Raw genomic sequence first — 27,157 nt, forward strand, 5'->3', positions numbered from 1 at the left:
GTAATTTAGGAGGTTAATAACTTGAAGTGTTTCATTATCAGTAATTGACACTCAAAATGAATAGTGTCCCCTCTGCTGGAAAATAATAATGGGCGATAGAAAACGTAAAATAACAAAGACTACTGTTAAAATTCAAAAGTCTGCTCACCGCCCGTGCCTCTCTCTCACTTCTGGATTCATAGACGCTTGGATGAGACGTCAGGGATCAAGGAGCGTATCAGTACCCATAGGCGAATAATAAAATGTAACTCACTCCTCTTAGTCACATGCAATTTTTGATAAATCCAGCCATGACATTGACAGAGGACGGGTGAACGTACTTTAGAATTTGACTATTCGTATTCAAGTGGTTTATTGAGATCGTTGTTAACCCCGCCATAACGAAGTGTCTCATAATCTGAATACAATTTTTGGGCGGTAGCGAGAATAAATTTTTGAGAAGCTTTATTGTACAATATATGAAGGTGTATGTGGTATTCATGAGAGAGAGAGAGAGAGAGAGAGAGAGAGAGAGAGAGAGAGAGAGAGAGATGTTTTTCTCTCGTCCATCCACCCACCCAACCCATCCCACGCGTCTCAGTCCATAATAGATTTTTTTTTTCTTTCTACAGTTGTAGCAATTATTTTCACGTGTGCTTTGTTGTTATCGGGTACAAAAGATACCTCGCAAATTGGGCTACAAAATCCGCGCTCTTCTTTGTTGATATCCGGTTGTAATGGCGGGCAAATCCTCTCAATTTTACGTTAACCCTTTCATGCCCGGGGCACTCTATTTTATCCCTGCTGAAGCCAGACGATTTTATTCAGCAATTACTGGATCCATTCATTCATTCATCCACCCAACAGTCTATTTCTTTTCCCAGCATCCATCGGTCTGTTTATCTATCTACCTCATCATATTTATTTTCAGCATCTTTCTGTCACTGTCCAACGTTAGGCCATTACCGGTACTGCGCATCGTATTATTCATCCATCTGTCCGTCTAAACATCCATCCATCAGTCTATCTGTCTGTCCATTTAGCCATCCTTTCGTCCGTCTGTGAATTTCCCTACGTGCTTACCCCTCAACTTACCTGCCTATAATCACCCACTTCCGTAATTACTTTTAACTACCTAACCGTTTTCATACCTCCCTACCTAACTACACACCTACCCACCTACCCACACACTTGCCTGCCTACTCACTTTCCTGTCTACATCCCTGCCTGTATCTACCTGCCGACCTACTGTACCTACATACCTACACACCTGCCTGCCTAGTTACACACATACCTATCCATTGCCCACCTATTCACCTTCCTGCCCATTTACCTACCTACTCACCTACTTTCCTGTCTTCATCCCCATCTCTGTCTGCCCAACTACCTACCTGCCTGCCTGCCTGCCTGCCTGCCTGCCTACCTACCTACCTACCTACCTACCTACCTACCCTGCCTGCCAACCTACCTACCTGCTAACCTTCCTACCTGCCAACCTACCTACCTGCCAACCTTCCTACCTGCCAACCTACCTACCTGCCAACCTTCCTACCTGCCAACCTACCTACTTACCTACCTACCTACCTACCTGCCTGCCTTCTTACCTACCTATGTCTAATCACCTCCCCTCCCCAGTCACCTTGAAGTGTTATTTCTGTGACTTTGCAGCTTCCATCACTCACCAGCCCTTGATGCACAGGTCGCCCCCTGGCACAGAATAATTCACGGTGACCTACATCTGTTCCCTCCCTCCCTGCCCTGACTCACCTCTTGACCTTTGACCCCGAGCCAGAGGTCACTCGTCAACTTAACACCTGATTACCATTCCGTGTGTGTGTGTGTGTGTGTGTGTGTGTGTGTCCTCTTAGTTATCTGCTTCTGTCTGTAGCTTTTCTCTGTCTCTTTGTCCCTTGATATTTACCTTCCTACCTATAAACATACATGCATTCCTACACAGACTTGACTATCTACCTACAGTAACTGCTTGCTTGCTTCTCTCTCTATCTACTTGTCATTTTATCTATCAGTTTATCTTTGCCTGTGTGCACCTTTCATCTTCCTGTCTATCCATCAACCTATGTCTATTTAGGGCAGTGAGACAGGTTTTCTAAGTGAATTTGATGAGATGGTAGACATGTACTGAGGGGAGAGGGCAAAAGGGAGAGGGGAGAGAGATGTGTCACGAGGGGAGAGAAGAGGGGAGAAGTGATGCTGTGGGAGGTAGGGAGGGGGTGAGAGGCATGTTGTGAGGGGAGGAAAGATGGGTGACAAGTGAGGGATGGGGAAGGTCAGGAACGGGAGGCCAGGAAAAATGGGTGAGGAAAAAGAGGGAGGGGAAGGTGAGCGTGAGGATATACAGTAGGGGAGGGGGAAGTGAAGGATGAGAGAGAGAGAGAGAGAGAGAGAGAGAGAGAGAGAGAGAGAGAGAGAGAGAGAGAGAGAGAGACAGAGACAGAGACAGACAGACAGACAGAGAAAGAGAAAGATGAAGAAGATTTGAGAAGCAGTGAGAAGGTGAGAGGTGAGAGAAGGTGAGAGTGAAAAGTGAGGACGGAAAAGAGAGAGGGAGGGGAGAGGGAGGGGAGTGAGAGGAATGCGAGGGATGATGAGGCGATAAGAGGTGAGGAGATAACGGAGGAGAGGGAGAGATAAAGGGAATATAGACATAAAGTGAGGAGAGAAAGAAGGAGGGGAGAGAGGAGGGTGAGAGGTACTGAAAGGATAGGGGAAGAGGGGAGGAGATCGTTGATGGGAAGGATGTAAATGAGGAGTGAGCGTTTAAGAGAGGGGAAAGCAAGGGATGAGGGGGAAAGAAGAGGAGATAAAATGGTTATAAATGTGAGAGGGGAAAGTGAGGAAAAGATGAGGCGAGAGGGGGAGAAAGGAGATCCGGTTGAATGGAAAGTGGGGCAGTGAAAGGGAGAGGGAGAGAAGAGGGGAAAAAGAAAAGTGAGGAGGAGACGACAGGGTAAGGGGTGAGAGAGAGAGAGAGAGAGAGAGAGAGAGAGAGAGAGAGAGGTCAGGGTGAGAGGGGAAATGTGACAGGAGGAAAGAGCTAATGAGTGACAAGTGACGGATCGAGGGGTCAGGGAGGGGTAGGGGTGGGGGTGAGAGGAGAGAGCCGGAAGTGGGAGTTGTGGGAATAGAGGCAATGTAAGGGATTTGGAACGAGGGGAGATGATGCATATGAGAGAGAGAGAAAAAAAAAAAAAAGTTATCTAGTTTTCTCCTATTTCTTTCATTTTCTTTCACCTAACCTCTCCTTCCTTCATCCATCCAATCATCCATCCACCCATCCTTTAATTTATTGATTCATTTATTCAGAACCTCACTCGCTCACTCACCTACTCACTCTGTCATCTGTTCCTCCATCCTACATTCTTTTGTTCCTTTCCTTCTTCATTCATTTCACCCACTCATTTTCATCCATTTATCAGTCCATCCATCCATCCAATTCCATCCACATATCCCTCCCTCCCTCCGTCCCTCCTTCAGTCCATCCATCTACCCATCTGTCCTTTCATCCAATCGTCTGTCCATCTGTTTATCCATCCATACATCCATTTATTGATCCAGCCATTCATACGAGTATATCCATTCATCACTCCCTACCTCTGTCTATTCATCCTTGCCTACCTTTTCCCATCTATCCAGCCTTTCATCCATCCATTCGTCTATCCATCCATCTATCCATTTGTCTATCCTCAATCCATCTGTCCATCTATCCATCCATCCATCCATCCATCCATCAAGTATCCATTCACCTATGCATCCATCTATCCATCCATCCATACGCCTACAAAATTCACCACTATTCCTTCTTTACTTCCTTCCCTCACCTATCCTCTCCATCCATCCATCCATCCATCTCCTTTCATAACCAAGCTCTGTTCAAAACCTAGAAATATACCCACATTTAAGAAGGAAAATAAAAAAATAGAAACAAAAGTAACTACAGTTCTAATTATATTCTATCCGTCCCTCTCAGCGTGAATATAAACATGGCTGGAATTTATCTAGGAAGTTATTTGTATTGCCTGTAATTGCTATAGCCTTTAATGTATAGAAATGTATACTCACGAAGGCCTTGTATGGTGGTGAATATAAACAAACGTATACTCACGAAGGTAAAGTTTGAGACGAGTGGTGTGACAATGAGGGTGGGCACGAAGAGTAGACTCACACCGCCGCTCTCGTCCCCGAACACGATCTCCGAACCTGGTGGGACGAGACAGGCCAGGTCAGGTCAGGGAGAAGAATGGGGCTGGATAGAAGATAAGGTTAGCACAGAAGAATGGGGTTAGATAGATAGAAAGTCAGATTAGAGCAGATAAGACAGATAATGAGTATGTCACGTCAGGTCATTAAGAAGATTGTGGTTAGGTAGGATGTCAGGTCATTCTAGACAAGATAGGTAGCGGATTGGGTGAAGCCAGATGAGGAGCCGAATTTACCAAGTATCATAACCAGTTTTTACGATAAACAAGTTCCATAAATTGTTATAACAGATCTTTTGTTGTCGTCTTTGTTACGTTAATTTTCACACTTGTTTAATTGTGTAGTCTTTGTTTGGTGTATGAGTGAAGACAAATGTGTATCCGAGCAATAGTGTACACAACTTAAGCTTAAGATTGTTTGTAAATACGGTCCCTGGTGAAGTGCAAAAGGTGAGTTGAAAAGGTGGAGAAGAGAGGAAATATTCCGGTAGCACAGAAGGCTCCTCAGCACCTTCCCCTTGCCAACTTATCCCCCTGTTTGTCACGTTTACCACTTCAGCCAGAGGATTCCTATTTATTTTTCTTAATGTTAATGCCGGATGGTCGTTCAGGTGAGGAGAGACCCTTTAATTTAGAAAGGTTGTATCCTCTTTGACTGATTTCTAGACAACTTATATCCTTATTGAAATAGGTCAGTGAATAACATGCTAGATTAAGATATACCATGCAAAATTTATCGCTGGAGAAGTGCTAGGAAGCCCACAAGCCCAAGATAGCACGACCCTGATTTAAAATGTGAGGATGCTGGAGATTGAAAGGGGAGGTCGAACCAGGTCAGACCAAAAATAGAAAATCGGGTCAAAGGCAGGAGACCAAACTTCTGATAAATCCCCTGTCGCAACGTTGATGATGTTTACAGGAAGGACAAGGAGGGGGACGTTTGCAGGATCTTCTGATGTCCCTCGTTCATCCTTAAAAAAGAAAAAAAGAAAAAAAAAGAAAAAAAAGTAAACGAGCCTTGGACATCAAAGCGAAATGATGGCGTATTGAATTGATCCGACCCCTGAACAATAAGCCGCCATTTTGTAAGAGTATCTCACTTAAAAAAAAAAAAAATATCTTCACAATAGGACCCCCTTCAAAAACCAAATCTCTATACGCCAGTCACACAAAAAGATACATATACACTTCCCCCCGAAATATCCCAAAAATCATCCCTCATTAGCCTACAAAATATCTCTTTTAAATATACATACCGTACTCATTTAAAAAAAAAAAAAATCCCACTACAAAATTCACCCCTACAAAATTTCCTTAAAAAAATAAAAATGGCTTCCAAAACGATGAATGAAAGGGGGGCCCCACTTGTAAAAAAAAAAAAAACAAAAAAAAACGGAATATTGAGAGGAAAGAACAAAAGAAATGGAATGCAAAAGTGATGCACAAATATAGACAGTAAGGGGAACTGGGATGGAGAGGTAAATAATGCGGAGAGAGAGAGAGAGAGAGAGAGAGAGAGATGCAAAAGTGATCGACAAATATAGACAGTAAGGGGAACTGGGATGGGGAGGAAAATAGTGTGGAGAGAGAGAGAGAGAGAGAGAATTTGAGGTCCACGTTCTGAAGAGGGTTGATATTTCTAAATTACTAATACGCAACCTAAGTTTCATCGTCATTATCATCATCGTTGCCATATATATTTCCCCTTAAACCTTTATCCAAACAAACTGTGCAACAAAATGATATATGAATTATCTTTTAAATACTCTTCATGTAATAAAGAGCTGCAAAAAAAAATTATAGAAAAAAAACTTCCTTCTGAAAAACTCTTCAGGTCGAAATCTTCTTAAAATAAATGTCCATATCTATTAAAAATAGTTCTCTCGTCTCGTTCAGAAAAGTTCTCTCCCTCCATCGCTAAGGGTCGTTTCCTTCCCTCAAAAGTTTCCCCTCCACTCCTTTAAATAGTTTTTCTACCATCCCGCAAGAAGCTTTCCCCCATTCCTTTAACAAAATCCCCCTCCTTTCTCTCAAAAAATCCCCGGCTTCCCCCAGAAAGTACTCCTCAGTTATCCCTTCTTCCTCTCCAAAGGTCCAAGAACGCTTCTCCTCTCTTCTAAAAGTGTCTCTTCTTCCCTTCAGTAACCACTTTCCCTTCCTTTCAGTTTTCCTTCCTGTTCTGCAGAATCTTCTTTCCTCTCTTGCAAAACTCCCCCTCTTTTCCAACTTAGATATTTCTTTCTCCCATCTAATAAAAGTCCCTACATCAGTAAATTATCCTTCCACTTAAAAAAGAAAAAAATATACATTCTTCCATCAAACTGTCCGATTCTTTCCTCCAATAAAGACCTTGTTCCTCCAAAGTATTTATCCCTCCCCTTCAGAAATAAAACATTTTCTTTCCTCCAAATGAGACCCTTTAACCTCGCCAAGCGGTAACCCCATGTATAAAATATAGTTACAGTACATGTATTTTCATAGCACCGCTCCCCAGTAGTCCTTTGAAACCAGCCCTTCAAAACGCGCCCTTCCAAGTAGCCCTTTCCAATAATCACCCCGTGAGATAGTCCCTCGCCTCCCTCACTACCAAAAGCACATTTCCCAAAACCAACCTCACATACAACCTATCTAATATACTCGCCTAAATTGACATCCATCCATAAATGTACCCACTTATTTTTCAGTGAGCTTTAAATAAATATTAATACAGGTAAACCCTTTGATCTCCAAAACGTCCCGTCCAAAATTACGTTAAAAAACAAAAAAAAATCTACCCCAGCAATGAACCTGCCATCAGTATAATCACCTTCAGAAATCTCCGTTGAAAAACCATTTTCAAAACCCCCTAAATAAAAAACTTCCCTTCAAAAACCTCCTCTTGACACCCCTCCAGCCCCCCAGTTCCCTCAGAAATCCTCGCCTTCTTTCGAATTCTAAGGATATGTCTCAGAATTTCATTGGGACCTCGAAATGGTGGTGCTATACATTTTTTTCCTTTTGTCCGCGAAGGGAATACAATTTGTCATATATATATATATATATATATATATATATATATATATATATATATATATATATATATATATATATATATATACCTTTCGAAAGCCAAAAGAAAATAGTAACAGAAATTCCACTGTGAACCTCGCATATAATTTTAAAGGTTTTCTATGATAGCTGTCAGTGTTTGTTGGTTATTTAGATTTATGTGTCCATCAGAGACTTGTAGAAGGTGGCCTGTATATTTTGTCCCCCATCCTTGAACACTCATCTAACCTTATCTTGTGTTATGCGGAGACTGCTCAGTGAGAGTTACCCATGGCAATCCTGCATCATTTTCAATTATATTTTTATGTACTTAAAGCAGACACTATAAAGAATGAAAAGGATTCTGGGAAGTAGAATATAACGCAAAATAGACAGTGGTAGCGGTAACTTAGCCTTGCTCGCAATACACATGAATCCTCCAGCTTGTGGCAAGGGGTGCGTAATATATGGAACAATCCATGTGTTGGTGTTGTGTCATCTTCACTGCTACTTATCCCACAATAGTTTCGTTCCCTGTTACCTGCAAAGATGCGCGAAGAAACAGGAAGATTCTTTATCATTCTTTCCGAGTTCAACCCGAGTGTATACATCTTTTTTATTTCGGTCGAACTAACCCCAGACGAATTTATACATCTTAAAAGAAACTCCTAAACCTAAACCGATTAGAAACAGCCTGTTTCAGTGTCATTAAGCAAGGATTGCCCTCTTCTTTCTGATGAAACGCGATCGAAACAATGAAACGTGATAAAAACAATATGAAATGCTATCGAATCATAATGAAATGCAATTGTACCACACTGAAACATGATCAGAGCAAAATGAAATTATCAAAATATATTTAAACGCAATCACAACAGTAAAACGGGGTCGGGACAGTGAGATGTAATTGAAACAAGCGGGTCGAAACGTTATGAAATCCTACAGAAGAACAATGAAGCGCCATCAAGGGATATGAACCATGGTAAAGAAGAAGAAGAAGAAACGCGTCCGAAATTTGTGAAACGTGGCCAAAACACAAGAAAGTGGGATGGAAACGATGAAAGACGTTCGTGATAATGAAAGGCGAAAAGAGAAATGAACTACAGTCGATACTGACACAATGAAATACGAACGAAACACAATGAAACTACTGAAACAACGATCTAAAAACAAATTGCGACCGAAGCATAGGCGAACACAGTCGAAACCAAATGAAACACGATCGAAACACCGAAGCACAATGAAACGCTTTCAATAAAAAGCGAAACAGCAGCGATCGGCCTTTGACCCTGAGAGACGGTGGAAGAGTGTGCAAAAATTGGGTTGGGAAAAAAAGTCTTCCTCTTGTGAGTTTGGCTGGGCTGTGTTCTGAACGGGGAGGAGTTTTTCTGGCGGTTGCTGACGATCTGAGAGAGAGAGAGAGAGAGAGAGAGAGAGAGAGAGAGAGAGGTGCTGGATGATTTAATTAGGCTATTGAGGAAAAAAACGGTGTGAATGGAACCACGGAAAACGGTAAAGAAAAACTCTGGAGAGAGAGAGAGAGAGAGAGAGAGAGAGAGAGAGAGAAGGGGGGGATAAAGAAACAAAAGTCATGCAGTAGCAGTGGGAGGTAGAGGAGGGAGGAGGAAAGTGGAGCTGGATGAGGGGAGGAGAAGGAAGGAACGAAGAAAGAAGGGAAGGAAGGCTGCAGGTAGGGGGAAATGAGAGAGGACGGAAAATAGAGTGGGATGAGCCGAAGACTGGACCATGGGAGGAAAGGAAGGAAGAAAACAGTAAAAAGGGAGGAGAAGAATGAAGGATGGATGGAAAGAAGGAAGAAAGGAAGGGAAAAGGAAAAAAAGTAAGTCTGCAAGTAATGTAGGAGGAAGCCAGGGAGGAAAGGGAGGATGTAGAAGTAGAGATGGAGGGAGGAAAGTTGAGGAGCCAAAGAAGTGAGGTAAAAATAGAGTACGATGGAGGAAAAAAGGGAGGCGGGGCTTAAGGAGGGAGGCACGAGATGAAAGAAGGAAGGATGGAAGGACCAAATTATCGGGGAAGGAGGAAAAGCGGAGAGATGTGGAGGGAAGGAAGCTTGGAAACACGGGAGGGAAAGTGGAAAATTGAGGAAAATCGGTGGAGGGATCGAGAGGGACAGACTGGAGTAACGGGGAGGGTGGAAAAATGGGAAAGAGGAGAGGAGGTGGATGATACGAGAAGAAGGAGAAATGGAAGGAAAAGGGGGGGTGCAGATTGAATAATGGAAGAAGTGAAGGAACAGAAGGATGGAAAAGGGGAAAGGGTTAGATGATGGAGGAAAACAAGAGAGTGAAAGGAAGGAAAAAAAAAAGAGATGGAAAAAGCAATACGGTGGAAGGAACGAAGAGGGAGAACAGTTATGGAAGAAAAGAGAGAGTGGAAGCAATGGAAAGAGTCAGGAGTAAATAATGAAGAAAGAGATTGGAGGAGACAAAAAGAAGAAGAAACGAGAGAAAAAGAAAAGAACGGAAGAAAGATGGAAGACCGGATGGAGATGGAAAGGAGAGACGAGAATAAAGCAAGGAATGAAAGCATGGGAAAGAATAGCATGAAACAGTGATAGACAGAAAAGGAAGGCATAGAGGAAAAAGGGGGGGGAGGAGGGAAAGGAGGTGGAGAGGGAAGGAAAGAAAGAGGTAGACAGGGAGATGAACAAGAGGGTAAAGAGGGAATGAAGGAAGGAAAACGGGAAGGAGGGGAATAAAGAGGGAAGGAACGAAGAAGGTATTAAACGAGGGGCAGAGATAAAAGAGAGAGAGTGGAAAGATAAAGGGAAAGAGGGTCGGAGGGAGGGAATTGAGTAAGTGGGCAGTGGCAGAAAGAAGATAAAGGCGGAAAGAAGAAGAGCGAGTGGGGAACGGAGGATATATAGAGAAAGGAAGGAACATAAACTGGAAGAGGGGATGGAAGTAGGATGTCAGGAATGGGCAAGTAGATTATAATGGCAAGAAGGTAGATAGGTAAGTAGACATCTAGACTGGAAGGTAGAAAGGTAAGCAGGACATGTGGGTAGGTAGGCAAGGGATATTTAGAAAGGTAGGTTGGCAGGAAGGTAGGTAGGATGTAAGCTGAGTGATAAAAAGGTAGGTTGGAAAAAAGATGACACCGAACAGGAGAGAATACTGCCTAAGGGAAAGCAATAGAGGGGGATGAGAGAGAGAGAGAGAGAGAGAGAGAGAGAGAGAGAGAGAGGGGGGGGAGGGATATACAGATAGGTAGGAAGGTAGGTAAGGCATTTCAGGCAGGGATGACCAGTCGCTCAACCCTTAGTGGCACTGAATGACCAGCAACCTTCAACCATCCTTAGATTTAAACCCCATAATGGCCACTACATCGGATTAGAGAGTCTTAAGCCAGTAGGTCACGGGGTAAATACGTGTTAGCGCGGTTACCAGTCAAATAGTATAAGGTTTGTTGGGTTGAAGGAAACCGTTTAGCTTGTCAGACGGATAAACAGACATAAAATTAAATGGACTAATGGAGAAAAGGGGCTAGAGGAAAGAGAGAAAAAATCACAGTATAATCTCGCCATTTCCATTCTCCCCTCTCTCTTAGGGAATAGGCTAAATAGATAAAGAGAGAAAGAAAGGAAAGAGAAAGAGGGAAATCAGAGCATTGCCATTCTCCCCTCTCTGTTTACCCTAGCCAGCTGGGACCCGAGGGGCGACGGACGTAAACCTTTTCTCACGTTGTTTTGCTGGGCAGGAGGAACGGGGATAAAAAATATATGGGAAAGAAAGGGAAGGGAAAAAGAGACTCTAGGGAAAGCTGGACGATAACTGGTAGGTTTGTATCATAAATAGAAGAAAGAGAAACAATAGAGGAATGAAGGAAAGTAATTAAAAATGCAATGATTGTGGGGATGGATAATAAAATGCATATATGAGAGAGAGAGAGAGAGAGAGAGAGAGAGAGAGAGAGAGAGAGAGAGAGAGACGGGGGGGGGGATCTCTAGGAAAGACTGGACGTTAGCTAGGATTATTGTATCGTAAACAAGAGAACGAAAACGGCAGTAGAGGAATGACAATAACAAGTGGAGAAAAACAATCATATTAGTGGTGCAGTGAAAATGTATCGCTTTTCAGTGTTACGTGAAATTTATATACTTTTGTATAGAGATTTTCACTGTAATTGCGATTCATGTTTTTGTTGTTGTTGTTATGATTAATATCATAATAATAATAATAATAATAATAATAATAATTATTATTATTATTATTATTATTATTATTATTATTATTATTGTTGTTGTTGTTATTATGTTGTTTTTTGTTTTTGTTAACTGTGTGGTGGGGGGGGGGGCACCATTCACTCGTTTGCTACAGTGCTAACGTCAGGTGATTGGGCGCAGAGTAAGAAGCCAGATGGTTTCTCGTAGCCCAGGAAACCATTATAACCTACATGATAAAAATATATCCTGGTAGTGTACTCGTAGTAGAATAAGGTGCTCAAATCGGATCTGGCCTGTACAGGATTACATTTGAGAAGTAAGGTTTCTTTTATCTCAGCCAACGAAGTTGGAGGAGGTTGTGTTCTCACCGGTGACATTCTGTTTGTGTACAAGATATCTTAAAACGTAGTTTCTGTACTTCAGTGCAATTTAGTGGATAGATGGGCAGTGGGTCAAGGAAACATTTATTAAAATTTGAGATGGATCCGAATCGAAATTCAGGAAATCGTAAATTTTATCGTCGTTGGCAGTTGTATAATTATGCTATCTGAAATTGTTTAACATGGCAGATTAACACACTAAAATGGCTATATGAGACCGTAAAATTATTCATCTGGGAAGAAAGACGAAGTACAGCAGTATGTCATAAATACTATTGGCGTTGGTAGAGGTAGGACATCTCTAAATGTTTTCTTGTTGTTCACATGTTAATGCTTAGGGGCGAGGAACTCGTCTTTGTATGTCCGGACTGAGTAGCCTAGCCCCGGGTGCCTACGCTTCTGATGTGGCAGTGAAGTAATGAATGACAGAGACAGATTGGGTACATGCGATTTATAACTCCTCCTCTCCCTTAGACATGACACGCAGTTCAAAATCCATTTGCTTCCGAGTTCAGCAGTTATAAACAGCTGATGAAGGCCATAAAAAAAAATAAATAAATAAATGTATGAGGGTGGAAGCGTTGACGCCGCTTCTTAATGGCTGACACGCAGCTAGCTAAGAAATGACGTCACAGTGTAAATAAACCGGGGTGTTATGGCAGAAACAGACGCTGTTGGTCAATTTTAATCACACAGATTATTCGTAATAAGTTTTCAGCAGCTTACTTTTATACCACATCTAAAAATCTTGCAAGCACCTTATTATCTTTTCATTGACAAGTATTGCATCTGTATATATAAAAGAGCCGCGTTGTTTGCTGGTTTGATTGTTTGTCCTTCAATCACGCCCAAACCAAGGGCCAGAGATCCCCAGACCCATATATATTCTGAATCAAGGTGACCCGAGGATGGTTGTAGGGGGGTCAAAATTCAGATGTGGTTCATTTGAGGTCACCGGTAGAATGTTCGCCTTTTTGGCCAGGGCAACGCCTAGTACCCCGCCAGCCCAGCTTTTGGCATGGATACTCACATAATCTTCAGTTTGGACTTAGGCTACCTGAGGTTAACCTCCGAGGTCATTAAAGGTCAGTGGTCGGAGGTCATTTGAGGTCACCGGTCGGGGGTCATTTGAGGTCACCAGTAATACATGCAATAACGACTGAACCCAGCAGACCAGTTTTTAACATAGAGACTCACATGACCTCCAGTTAGGACATAGGCTATGTGAGATTGATCCGAGGTCATTTGAGGTCATCGGCAACAGTAAACAAGTGCGCACAAATACAGTCCTTTAGTCTGCGAAGGCTGAAATAGAAAGTTCCTGTACCTCTCATAATCCCTCTTCTAAAGCATGCGAGGTTCAGTACATGGTCTTTCTGGAGTAAAAAGAAAGACTGAACTAGAACCCATGGGATTAGAGTGTTTGCCTTTTTGGCCCTGCAGCGCCGCGTACCCCTGCTAGTTTATTTACATATCGCTACAGAGAAATAAAAATAGTTAATAAAAGAAAACATAGCTAATTTGCTAATTTATAGGTGCATTGGCATCACCCTCCTCTTTCAACTTAACAAGAGGTAATCACCCAATTAGGTAGTTAAGCGAGGTAATTAAGTTTCCTGGTTATTATACGCACCCCCCTCCCCCCCTTGTCACGGTAACTACCGGAGAGTCGTTAATCACCATGCTGGGGCCTAACGAGACAGCTAATTGATCTTGCGTTGAACTTTAATTGAGCTGTGATGTCGTTAGTGATTATGATTAGTGTGGTGAGGTTGGTAGATGCGTTGATGAAAGGATGAATAGAGAGAGAGAGAGAGAGAGAGAGAGAGAGAGAGAAAACCTGGAAATAAAAAAAGGAACTAAAACCCAACTGGGAGTCTTACAAGTGGCAAACTTGGTCAGAGAAAAAATTCTCTCTCTCTCTCTCTCTCTCTCTCTCTCTCTCTCTCTCTCTCTCTCTCTCTCTCTCTTTTATTCCTAATTTGCAGCCCTACTTCCTTTTCTCAGTTCATTCCCCCTCTTTCCATACCTTCTTCGTTTCTGTCCCTTCCCCTATCTCTCTCTCTTTCCTTCATTCCTCAATCCCTTCTTCCTTTTTCTCTCCATCCTTCCTTTTTATCGCTCTTTTCTCTTTTCCTCTTCCTATCTCTCAACCTTTCTCTCGCCTTGCTACTCCCCTTCTTTTTTTCCCCTCTCACTCTTTCCCCTCCTTTCCCTCTCCTCTCCCCTTAATACCTTCCTTATCCCAGTCCTTCCTCAATTTACCCTAACAAAACCCACACCGCGAGGGGGGTCTATTCTAAAGACACAGCATTTTCAGAGGCACGCCAGTATGCCAGTTCGTTAATCCCTTCAGTCCGGTGACGTGTTTTGTTTATTCTCCTTGCCTCCAGACGATTTTATTCAGCTTTTGAGGGATGTCTTTTAGCGAAGGGATGAGCGAATGAAAGCTGGATTTAACCGGACCATATAGCAGAGTCTCTTCTAAGGTAAGTACAATCGTCTGCAGGTAGCAAGAATAGAAGGAAAATTAGGTCATCGGGGTGAAGTTGTTTAATTCGCCACCTCACTTTACGTATTACCCCTTTTGACAATACGGATTTAATACATCTATTGTGATGGCTACAGAATTATTGATGAACATTGCCATTGATATAAAACAAAACATTTCTTTTTCCACAGAATTATAACCATGTGTAAGACTGTTAATAGTATAATCACTTTAAAGTAATTTCGGTAAGAATTAAGCGTCTTCTCCCCAGCTAAGTACGTTCGTGGCTAAGTAACATATAATCTAATCAATTTTTTTATCATTTAGTATCATTTCCAGCAGAACATGTTTAATTTAAAGTTAATTTGATGTTGCTTTCCCCTGTAAGTTAAAATACAATGTACCATATACTCTATTCTCCACTTCCAATGAAATTTCCACGACACTTTTTCTACACTCCATGGCGATCCTTTTTCACTTTTTTCTTGCCGGCTGTCTCTGGAGGGATTTGTGGGAGAGGGAACCTTCTTGCTATGCCGTCCTTGTCCTATGGTCATAATATATATACCATTGTCTGGGACTACCATAAAAAAAAGAAAAAAAGGAAGATAAGCCTCGACGGAACCACTTCATCTGTTGCTGCTTGATTTCCTCTGTAATCTTTTAATATACCTGTCAGCTCATTCCTTTCTATCTTCTCTCTTTTCACTTCTTTCTTTCATTCCTCTCTTCTCTCCCTCCATTCCGACTTTATTCCTCACTCTCCCATATCCCTTCTTTAGTCCCTTTTTTCTCTTTTCTTCCCACCCTTCCTTTCCCTATTCCCTTCCTGTTAACCTCCCTCCTTTCTTCCCATACTCACTCTTTCTCCAACTTTTCTTCCTTCTCAGTTCCCCCTTCATTTTCCTTCCCTTCCCTCCTTCCTTGCCTACTCTTTTCCTTCTGTTCTCACTCAGCTCTTCCGCCTTCCTTCCCAAACTCTCCCTTCTTCCCCTTGTTTCCACTTTCCTTCTTCTCTCCCTCTCTCCCTCCTTCCTTCCTTCCTTCCTTCCTTCGAGGCCACTCCCTCCTGACTCCTCCTTCTTCCCTTCCTCCCCATCCCTTCATCGCCGTAGGACAAAACCAATTGTCATATAGCAGGGAACAGCTCAGAAACTTCTCTCTCCTCTCTCTCTCTCTCTCCCTCTCTCTCTCTCTCTCTCTCTCTCTCTCTCTCTCTCTCTCTCTCTCTCTCTCTCTCTCTCTCTCTCTCTCTCCATATATGTATATAAAACATATATGTAATATATATAATCATGTACTGTATATGTATATCTGTATATCTTGTATGTATGTAAATATGTTTTATGTAAACTTTATGTCAATATATATACTTCTATAGGTATCTGTCAATCTGCCTGTCTGCTTACCTGGCTACCTATGTACATATCCCATCTGCCTCCTTTCTTTTCAGTTATTTTCCATTATCCCTTGTGCTCTCTTTCTGTCTCTTTCTCATTCCATTTCACAGCCCTTATTCATTTCATATTTCCTGTTCCTTTTCTCACACAATTCCTCTTACTCCCTTTTCCTCCACTAATTCTCTTTCTTCCTCCCCTCCATTCCCTTCCTTCCTCTCTCATTTTATTACCTCTCTCCTTTTCTTCCTCCTTTCTATCCTCTTTCCTATATTAACATCTTCACCTCCCTCCCTTACACCCTCTTTCGCTATTTTCCTCCATCCCTCCCTCATTACCACTTTTCCCTTCCTCATAACCACCCTCTTTCCCTCCGTCCCTCCCTCCCTGCCTCCCTGCCTGCTTGCCCTACTTTTCCTCTCATTTCGCCTTTGTTCCCTCCCTCTCTCTCCTCCCCTCCCTCCCTCCCTTCTTACCACCCTCTCTCTCCGACTCTTCCTCCCTTCCTCCATCTCCCTACCTTCCTCTCATTCTCGAAACTTTTACCCTAAACGGAAATTTCCTCTGTGTTACGGACGAAGCGAGGAAAAGAAATGAGAGAGGGAGGGAGGGAGGGAAGGGGAGAGGGGAGGAGGGAGCAAGGGGGAAGGTTACAGGTAAAAAAAAAAAAAAAAAAAAAAGAGGGAAGGAATGAAGGAGGAATACAGGAATGAAAGAAGGGAGGGAAGGAAGGAGAAAGACATGAGTAGGAATTAAAAAGGAAATAAATGAGGAAAGAAAGGAACAAAAGGGAGTGAAAATGAAATATAAAAATGAGGTAGAAGGAGGGAGGGAGGGAGGGTGGAAATGGGAGAGAATATTAATTTAGGGACGTAGGGAGAGAGAGAAAATGAGATAGAAATGAGAGAGAATGAAAATGAGAAAGAAGGAAAGGATAGAGAGAATGAAGGAGGGAGGGAGGGAGTGAAAGAATGAAATATAAAAATTAATGAGAGGGAGGGAATGGATGAAAGAGAAAATTATGGAGAGAAATGAGGCAGAGGAGGAAGGGAGGGAAAAAGTGAAGGAATTAAGAAACGAAGGAAGGAGCAAATGAAAGGAGAGAGAGAGAGAGAGAGTACAAAGGAGTTCAGAGGAGTACAAAGGAATGCAAACATCAAGATACCTATTGGTCCTTTCGAGGTTGCTTCTTATAGGGTAGATTTAGGTAAGTTATTCTCGGTTAAAGACAAGGATAGCACAGGGAGGGGAGGGAGAGAAGGAGGGAGGAAGGAAGGGGAAATCAAGGAGAGAAATGAGGGAAGAGGGAAAGGGATGGAAGGGAGAAGTTAGAGAGACAAGTGAGGAAGGGAGAGAAGAGTAGAGAAAGGGAGTATGAGAAGGATAAAGGATATTAGGAGAGAAAGAAGAGGAGGAAAGGAGGGAGTGAAGGAAGGAGAGAGGGAAGGAGGGAGAGTGGGAGGTTACATAAGAAGGATGGAGAGGGTGGGAGGAAATTAAAAAGTAGGGGGAGGGAGGGCAGGAGGGAGGAGGGATTAGTAGGAAGGGAAGAGGAGGGGAGTAGGTAGGGAGGGAAAAAAAGGAGGAGGAATGGAGGAAGGAAGGGAGAAGAGTGGTTAGGGATGTAGGAGGGAGGTCAGGAAAGAAGGAAGGAGGGCACAAAGGAAGGAAGGAAGAGGGATAAAGGAAAAGAAGGATGGAAGGAGGGAGGATAAAAAGAAAGACTTAAGCATGTAAATAGGGAAAGAAGGATGTGGAAAAAGAAGGAGGAAAGAAAGTAAAAAGGAAAAAGAGGGAAAAAGGAAGAAAACTGGGTGAGAAAGTAAAGAGAGAGGAAAAGATAAGGAAAGAAATAAAAAACGAAAAGGAAGAAAGGTGGAAGAAAATGGCTGAGGAAAGAGAAAAAGAGGATAGAGAAGGAAGTGAACTGGAGAAAGAGAGGAAGAGGAACGTGACAAAAATGAAGGACGAAGATGATAAAGAAAGAGGGGAAGGAATAAGTGAACAAAGGCAAGCGAGTTGGAGGAAGGGGAAGAAAAGGACCCTAATAGAAGAGAGAGAGAGAGAGAGAGAGAGAGAGAGAATGAAGCAGGGTGAAGCGCATTAACGAGGTGAGGGAAGGAGGGAGCAATGGAAGGAAGCATGGAGTGGGCAAGAGAAGGAAGGAGGAAAAGAATCAAGAAGGGATTGAGAAAAAAAAAACAAGAAAGAGAGAGAGTGAGAGAGAGAGAGAGAGAGAGAAATGAAGCGAGGATAAACAGTACTAAAGACGAAAGGAAGGAGGAAAGGAAGGAGATAAGGAAGGAACGAGGGAGGGAGAGAAATGTGGAGAATAAGAGCGAAGGAAACGATAAGAAAAGTAAAGAAGTGAAAAAAGGAATCTTGGAAGGAAGGAGCGAGATATGAGACGGAAATATATGACGAGAAATTCAGTAAAGAACATGGTTTAAGGAAGATGGAGGGGAAGGAAGGAAGGAGGGAGGGAAGGAGGGAAGAAGGAAAGAAGGAAGGAGGAAATGGAAAAAGGTAAAGTGGAAAGGAAAAGGTGGGGAAAGAAAGAGAAAGAATAATAAGAGATAGGAAAAGAAACTGAAGAATAAAATAATTAACTAGAGCAATGAAACGACAAGAGGAGGAGAGAAAGAGAAAAGGAAGGAAGGAGGAAGGGAAAGAGAGGGAGAGAGAAAGAGAGAGAGAGAGAGAGAGAGAGAGAGAGGAAGAAAGGGAGGGAAGGAAAGAAGGAAACCAAGAAGAGAGGAAACGAAACAATGGGAGAAAGAACGGAAAGAGGGAAAAAGAGTTATATGGAATGAATAAAGGAAAAAGAAGGGAGGAAGAAGGAGGGAGGGAGAGAGAGAGAGAGAGAGAGAGGAGAGAGAGAGGTGAGATATAGTAAGTAAAAATGGAGAAGGTTGTGACATTAATGATAGGGAGGGAGGGAGGGAAGGGGGGAGGGATGGAGAAAAGGAGGAGGGAGGAAGAAATTAAGAGAGCTGAGGAAATAAGGGGCAGTGTCAAGGAAAGTGACAGAGGAGAGAGAGAGAGAGAGAGAGAGAGAGAGAGAGAGAGAGACAGACAGACAGACAGACAGAGACAGTGACGCACACACACACACACACACACACACACACACACACACACACACACAACAGATAGACATAAACATAGAAACAGTTAGCCAGACGGATACTTAAGTAAACGAATGGTAAAGAGAACATCTGAGAAGGGGGAAGAGACAAGGAAATGCTGAAAGAGGGAGAGGAAATGAGTGTGGGAGGACAGAAAATAAATGTGAGAGAGAGAGAGAGAGAGAGAGGTAAATGTTATTGTTATTACATGTTTATAAATGCATGTGTATGTGCACGTGTGCGTATGCGCGTGCATATATATATATATATATATATATATATATATATATATATATATATATATATGCGCTCGTGCACGTGTGTGTGTGTGTGTCTGTGTATGTGTGTGTGTGTGATATATATGCGCTCATGCACGTGTGTGTGTGTGTCTGTGTATGTGTGTGTGTGTGTGAGAAAGAGAGAGAGAGAGAGTGAGAGTGATGGGGGAGGGGGGAGGAAGGTAGGAAGGAAGTGGAGGGGTGTAGGTGTAGGAGTGATAAATGACAGGGTGGAAGGCATGGGGGAGGGGGAGGGGGAGGGGAGGGGGAGGGGAGGGGTAGGGAAGTTTGTGAAGTGTTAGAAAATTGGGGTGAAGAAAGAAAGAGGAATGGAATAGAGACTTGAACAGGAGGTAAATGGGAGGTGGTGGAAAGAGGCGGGAAGAGGGGAGCATGGGGAAGGGGAGGGGAGGAGGAGGAAAGGAGGGTAGGGTAGGAAAGAGGGCTGTGGGGTGAGAGTGGCAGGGGGAGGGCAAAGCAATGGAGGGAATGGAGGGAGTGATAGGTAGAAGAGAGGAAAATATTACGGTGAGAGGAGAGACAGGCAGATAAGCATACACATAGCTAGATAGATAGATAAAACGATAGATAGAGACAGAGAAAGTGTAAGGTGGAGAGGATGAAAGCATGGGTAGGAGGCATGGAGAGGAAGTTGTGGAGGGAATGAGGGAAATTTAGGTCGTTTGAACTGGTGAGAGAGAGAGAGAGAGAGATTTACACAGATAAACAGACACTCACACCTTTCAGTCCTTTCTAGATAATCCAGCTTCAATATAGAGACTCACTCCCACTCTCTAATTATAGAAATTCAGGAGTAGCCTAGCAAAACAGAGAGAGAGAGAGAGAGAGTGAGAGAAAGATGTTAGAGAAAGTGGGAAGTGTAGAGGAGGGATATAGGATAGTAGTCAAAGAGGAAAGGAAAAGATGAGAGTTAGGTAAGAAATGTGAAAAGGAAAATGAAGGAGAATTTTAGAAGGGAATTAAGGAAGATAGGGAGAAGGAGCGAAAAATGAGGAAAATGCGGAAGGGAGGAGAATGAGGCAAGGTATATGGGAGGAAAGAGGAAAATATATGAGGGAGAGAGGGCTAACCGGGAGGGATATGGAAAGGAAGGAGGGTTATAAGGGAGGGATTGTGGAGGGAAGGAGGAAAATACTGAAGGATAAAGAACAAAAGGAAGAAGGAAAATGTAGGAGAGAAGAAGGGAGGGAGAGATGGAGGGAGCGAGATATGGGAAGGAGAGAGGGAGAGAAGGATATATGGGAGGGAAGGAAGGACACAAGGGCGAGTTATGGCAAGGGGAGACTTATAGGAAGAAGGAAGTAAAATATTGCAGAGGGGAGTAGGGGGAGGGGAAAGGAAAGGGAAGAGAGGGAGGGAAGAAGAAAATATGAGATGAAGGGAGAGGTGTATAGGAGGTAGGGACATAGAGGAAGGAGAGAAAAACATAGTGTATAGTGGAGATATGGAGGAAACGGAGAGGAATATGGGAGGAAAGAGCTTGAGGAAAATGAGGGTGAGGAAAATAGGAAAGAGAGGAAACACTGGGAGGAAGGAAGAACTATGGGAAAGAAGTGGAAGGAGGGATATGGAAGAGAGAGAAGGAAGTAAGAGATAGATGCAATAGGGAGGGAAAGCGGTAGGGGTAGAATATGGAGGGGGAGGGAGGGATGCAAGCAGAGATATGGGAGGGAACTATGGGAGAAATAGGGGAGGGAGAGAGGGAAATATGGGAGAGGAGGGGGAGGGAAGGGAGGAAGGGAGGGAGAGGAGCGTGAAGGTAGGATTGATCGTCTCCTGGTTACCATAACGACAGACTACCAGCTCCAGCCCTCTCACCCATCTCACCCCTCTTACCCCTCTCATTCCTCTCACCCCTCTCACTCATCTCTCCCTCACCCATCTCACCCTCTCATTCTTGCCCCTCTTACTATCATCTCTCACCCTCACCCCTCTCACTTTCACCTCTCACATACCCAATTCTCATCCCTCTCACCACATACCTCTTTCACCCTCACCCCTCTCACTTACCCTTCTCACCTTCACCCCTTTCACTTACCTCTCATCCTCACCCCTCTCGCTCTCACCCCTCACTGACCCCTCTCACTTTCACCCCTCTTACCATCACCCTCACGCCTCTCACCCTATCCCACCTCACTCTCACTCCTTTCACTCTCACCTTCCTCACCCGCACCCCTCACCTCCTCACTTCTCTCACTTTCACTGCTCACTCTTTCCCAACTCTCACCAACTCTCTTACCCTTCTCACCTTCATCCCCCTCACTTTCACGTCTCTCACTCTCATCCCTCTCACTCTCACCTCTCTCACTTTCACTCCTTTCATTCTCACCCCTTTCACTTTCACCCCCCCTCACTTTCTCAAGCAACCCTCTCACTCTTATTTCTCTCAACCCTCTCACTCTCACTTCTCTCACTCAACTATCTCTTCTCTCTCCTGTAGGTGTCTTATCTCTCACTCTAATCTCTCATTTACGCATTCACTCTCACACTCGTCCTCTTACCCTCACTCTCATTTTCATTCTCTGTCTCAGCCTCCCCTTATTTTCACTCAGCCTTTCTCACCCACCAACTCATTTTTTTCACACTAATCCTCTCAATAATTCTCACTGTCAGTCATTTCACTCTCTCTCTCTCTCTCTCTCTCTCTCTCTCTCTCTCTCTCTCTCTCTCTCTCTCTCTCTCTCTCTCTCTCTCTCTCTCATTAACTCCCTTTCATCTTCTCTCATTCACTCACTCACTCAGTCACTCTCACTCTCTCAGTCCAAGCCCTCTTTTATGCTCTTTCTCTTATTATTGGTCCTCCTGCCCCCCCCCCCTTTCTCTCTCTCTCTCTCTCTCTCTGATTACATCGTCATATGATCTTACTCTCGTTCTATATATATCGCGCTCGCTTTGTCGTTTCTCACTTTCACACTTGTACATCTCTCTTTCTCTCTCTCTCTCTCTCTCTCTCTCTCTCTCTCTCTCTCTCTCTCTCTCTCTCTCTCTCTCAACAGTCACGCACAAATACTGTCCAGAACAAAACAGCCGATAAACTCATAACTAAACAAGACAGTCAAGGAGAGAGAGAGAGAGAGAGAGAGAGAGAGAGAGAGAGAGAGAGAGAGAGAGAGAGAGAGAGAGAGAGAGAGAGAGAGAGAGAGAGAGAGAGAGAGAGAGAGAAGAGGACAATGCAGGGAACGAAGGGAAGATCGAATGATAACAGATAAGACGAGGAGAATACTGAGAGAGAGAGAGAGAGAGAGAGAGAAGAGGACAATGCAGGGAACGGAAGGAAGATCGAATGATAACAGGTAAGAAGAGGAGAATATTGAGAGAGAGAGAGAGAGAGAGAGAGAAGTGAGGGTGTGGAAGGGTATGAAACTGATAAATTGGTGTGAAAGGGGAGAAGAGGGAAGGGAGGGGAGGGGAGGGAAGCTGAGAGGAGGGATGGAAGAGCACGAGGGAGGAGGAGACGGGAGGGTGAAAGGGGAGAGAGTAAGAGAGTAAGAGGGGAGGCGGTAAGAGGGAAGAGGGTAAGAGGGAAGTGTAAGGGGGTGAGAAGGGAAAAGGGAAAAGGAATGGAGGACCAGAAAGGAGGAGGGGAAGACTGAGATGTATAATAAAACAGGAGGAATGGAAGGATGAGCAATAGAAAATGAAGAGGAAGAGAAGGAGGAAGGGGGAGAGATAGTTGAATAGTTAGATGGACAGATAGCGGAATAGATTGATGGACAGACATACAGATATACATACCCACATACATATGGATCGATAGATAGATGGACAGATATCAGAGAGAGAGAGAGAGAGAGAGAGAGAGAGAATTTTCCACTTCTACCAACAATCCCATGGCACTATCAGACTACGTAAGCCTTGCCTCTCGCTATGAAATGTGACAAATATATAGCCATCTGGTAGTGGACGGATATCATCTTCCTCCAGACGATTCAGTTCACCTAGAAGGAGAGTTTTTGTGATGAATGGGGTTAATAATGACAGTATATAACCACTCATTTAGTCTTTTAAGGTAAATTAACCGTCTCCTGGTAGCAGTAAGGGAACAAAAAATTAGCTGAGATGTCGGTAAGAAATGTACAGTAATAACAAATGCATTACAAACATTTATCATTTTTATTATGTGATTGTTAGCTTCACATTTACTTTAATTCTACCGTTCCTGTAAAATTTCCCTTTGGCATTTCAGTCCTGTAATGTTTTGTTCCTGCTTATTTTCCAGTTTGGTTGGAGGAGTCGTATGTGGGAGGAGGGGGGGGAGTGCTTTTTCTTAATCCCGTTCTAAAAGTTCCGTCATTAAAAAGCAAGTTTTCCTTTGAATATTAAACTCGATTCACCTAGTAACGGTAGTAAGGTTTGTGTGGTCTGTGTATTCGTGTAACTCTAAAATTCTGTCTAGCCAGTCGCTCTCACCTTTGCTTCTCCCAGCTTCGTCTCTTTCTCCTGTCTCTCTTTTTGTTCCACTCTCTCTCTCTCTCTCTCTCTCTCTCTCTCTCTCTCTCTCTCTCTCTCTCTCTCTCTCTCTCTCTCTCTCTCTCTCTCTCTCTCTCTCTCTCTCTGATACCTTCACTTTTCTCCTTTTGTTACTCTTCCCTTTCTATTGGCCTCTCTCTTTTTGTTTTCTGTTCTTCTTCTCCCATTCTCTTCTACTTTCTCCCTCCCAGTCTTCTTTCTGTCTCTCACTTACCTTTTCTTTATACTTCTCAGTCTTCCTCTTTTCCTTGGCTTTGTTCCTCTTCTCTCTTTCTCCTTATTCCCCTCCCTCCTTTCTTCGTCTTCTAGTTCTCTTCTCCAATTTCGCTCTTTCACTCCTTTCCTCCCTCTCTTCTTCTTACGTTTCCCTCCCTTCCATTTTCCCGACACGACCTCTTTCATCTCATTTTTCCTAACCTCGTCTCCCTCCCTCCTGTGTTCCATCTTTCTCTCTTCCTCTTCTTTCCTGTCATTGCTCCTCTTTTCCCCTAACGTTTTCTTTCCTCTTTTAACTCTCTTTTTTCTCATTTCCCGTTGTCCTCCCTCTCTCTCTCTCTCTCTCTCTCTCTCTCTCTCTCTCTCTCTCTCTCTCTCTCTCTCTCTCTTTCGCCTTCTTTCCTCTTTTCCATCGTCCCTTCTTACTTCCTCTCCCCCTTTTTTTCCTTTAACTAATAACTAAATTGAGATAAATGAGCTCAGACCCAGCTCTTGTTTTTCCTATCCTTTTGAAGTAATGAATTTTTCGTATTTTTGTTTTTTGATAATTAATTCACGCCATCCAGAGTGTCGGATTTGTATAATATTTTCCTGGCTGTTTTCTGGGGCTTATTTTTTAGATTATCAGTATGTTTTCACCGATTTTTTTTCTTTTTTACGGATGCGAGGTTAAGGTATTTATGAACTGCGATGATAATGGTTGGCAACGTGTCCTTTATGATAGTCGCTTTTTCCTAATTACTTTTTATTTTTCCTGTAATTTGTGCTGTTGTCTACTTTGATTTTTTGGTAGTGTTTTTGTCATGTTTGCAGATTTTTTTTTTTTTTTCGTAACAGGTAGATAATGCATTTGATCGCCCTTATTTGTACACTTGTCTGTTTGTTCGGACTGACTTTGAAGGCCTTGACCCACAACCCTTACTCTATTGTTTATTTATTTTACTTATTTTCTTATTCATTTGTTGATTTATCTTTATTTTGAAGATAAGCAGCTATTAACTACATTTAGATCAGGTTAGAATGTGAACGTCATTAGTTAAAATGTTAAAGCCACGTCGTTCAACCCATATCTACCAAGTGAGCGACTGACCCCCTTTATTGGGTTCATTCATGGTCCATCTAAAACTAAAATTGTCTCTCAGCCCCTTGTCCCATATCTCCAGGAAGGCCTAGTATTCTTTCTTCAACACTCAGCTTTCCTTAGTTTCATCACTTTTCCCAGCATCATAAGCCTGTCCTATCTTTCTGGTGCGTTGGGTGGAGGTTTGGAGCACGACAGGTTTGGTAACATTACTCGTTTCACTTTATTCTGGCTCAGATTTTTCTCCATTTACAGCTTTTATATCGCTGAGTGATAGAAAAAGACAATGCTACGGCTCTACACCCTTTCCACACAGCATATTTTGGTGACTAGCATCATGTTCCAGTGTTACTCTATTTTGAAAACTCTGGATTTAAGATGGACAGATGCCAGTTTTAGGCCAAGTTGGAGTAAAAAAAAAAAAATGAATAAACAACCTTGATATAACTTAGTCCCCCTTCGCCTCCCGGAAAAAGAAAGAAAAATAGTGTGGAATACCAGGATGTAACAGCCTTCCCTCTTTCCCCTCAGCACACGCCACATCCACCCTGGGGGACAGAACACAGGGTCAGTTCGATGCCACAGTCCCGAACAAGCCCAGTCGTCCCTTGGGTGAGTCTCCCCTCCTCACCTTAGGGACACCCACCCCTCCTACGCAGAACACTAAAATTTACCCAGAATTTTGTGCCGCATGATTGAGTTCCGGTTTGGTGCCCTTGTTATGGTTATTTGTCTTCGTTATTTAGAGAGTAGATTTTTGGCCATTATTTATTATCGTTTGTATATCATCATCATCATCATCAAAATCGTTATCGTCATTTCTCTTTAGTTACTCTGTTTCTGATCTGGAGCATTTTCATTTCTCCATTTTTTTTCAGTATTATTTGATTAGTTACTGTACTGATTTCTTTATTTCTATTTTTATTTATTTATTTCTTTTTTGTTAAGTCGGCCGCCTTCAACACAGATCTGAGTTTCTTCCTAGGTCACAGGTCAAATCTCTAAAGTAATGACGTTATCTTTCAGAACGTCAAATATACCTCCTTTGTTAGCCTGATCTTCTGGGCGACAGGGTGTGACTTCGAGACAGAATGTCCCCAACTCCCCATCCGAACACACACCCACACCCACACACACACACACACACACACACACACACACACACACACACACACACACACACACACACACACACACACACACACACACACACACACACACACACACACACACACGGTGATGTTCTAGTTGTTGTTGGTGGTGTGTCTGTTTTTTTTACTGCAACCTTCATTTTCATCTTTGATCTTGTACTGTTGTTATTTGTGTTAAATTAGATGATGGGGTAATTGTTGTTCTTATTATTGCTGTGATTATTGCTACAGTCACGTCCCGTGTTACAGACACACTTCTGGCGTTCCAGATTAATGAACCCGGATTTCAAAACTCTTGATTAATTACTGATAACATTACCAAAACTTCGTTACATTTTTATAACAATTTCGCTCTGTCGTTATGGAATTTTGAGACAGTGTTGAACAACCTTAGAACTATAATCACCTCCCAAAATTCCCGTTAGTCACTTTTTGACACAAATTCAAGACAAGTTGAAGCAGACCACTGACTACTTTTAATAAAAAAATATTGTTATTTACCAAAATATATGCAATACATACCATACATACATGTTCCCGCTGAATTATTTCAATGAAAGGAGGGATTTGTCAATAAATTGTGAGGAATTTGTTAATGAGTCACCATGAATGTAAACGAGCCTCATTCAGCAAGAAATCACTCCCTTCCCCACCTTTTATCCCTGGTGCTGGATCCGGCCCAGTAGAGGAACAAATAATCTTCCATATAACATCCCCTCCCAGCGTTAGACGTAAATATAATAATTCTGGTGCCCTCTCCACCCCTGCCCTCTCTGCAGCCATCAGCCAGGGCGTCAACATTATCTTTTTAATACGTAAGCAAACACTCGCTTTTACGACGTCGTTGGGAAAGGAATTTTGTACGGAGGACAGCGGGGTCGCCTCTTTTTATCTCTTCTCTCGCTTACCCTTTTCCTCCTTGCCTCTCTCTGTCTTTCTCTTTTCCTCTGTCTTCCTCTGTCTCTGTCTCTTTTTATTTATTCGGCTATTTTGTATATAACTGTCTGTCTGTCTTTATTTTATATCCGCTTCTTGCTACTCTCTCTCTCTCTCTCTCTCTCTCTCTCTCTCTCCACACACACACACACACACACACACACACACACACACACACACACACACACACACACACACA

At 42.9% G+C, this 27,157-nt stretch overlaps 1 protein-coding gene across 1 annotated transcript in view; it reads right to left on the minus strand.

Moving 5' to 3' along the window:
- Positions 1 to 27,157, minus strand: part of LOC145413986 (inactive dipeptidyl peptidase 10-like) — a 145,910-nt gene that overhangs the window by 59,088 nt on the left and 59,665 nt on the right. The window contains exon 3 of the mRNA XM_080283558.1: positions 4,103 to 4,197. Coding sequence (XP_080139684.1) covers positions 4,103 to 4,197 — 95 coding nt within the window. The remainder of the gene's footprint in view (positions 1 to 4,102; positions 4,198 to 27,157) is intronic.

Source organism: Coenobita brevimanus, chromosome 98 (genome assembly GCF_032717465.1).
Source record: "Coenobita brevimanus isolate Jiangsu-jjx chromosome 98, ASM3271746v2, whole genome shotgun sequence".
NCBI classification, from domain to species: domain Eukaryota; kingdom Metazoa; phylum Arthropoda; class Malacostraca; order Decapoda; family Coenobitidae; genus Coenobita; species Coenobita brevimanus.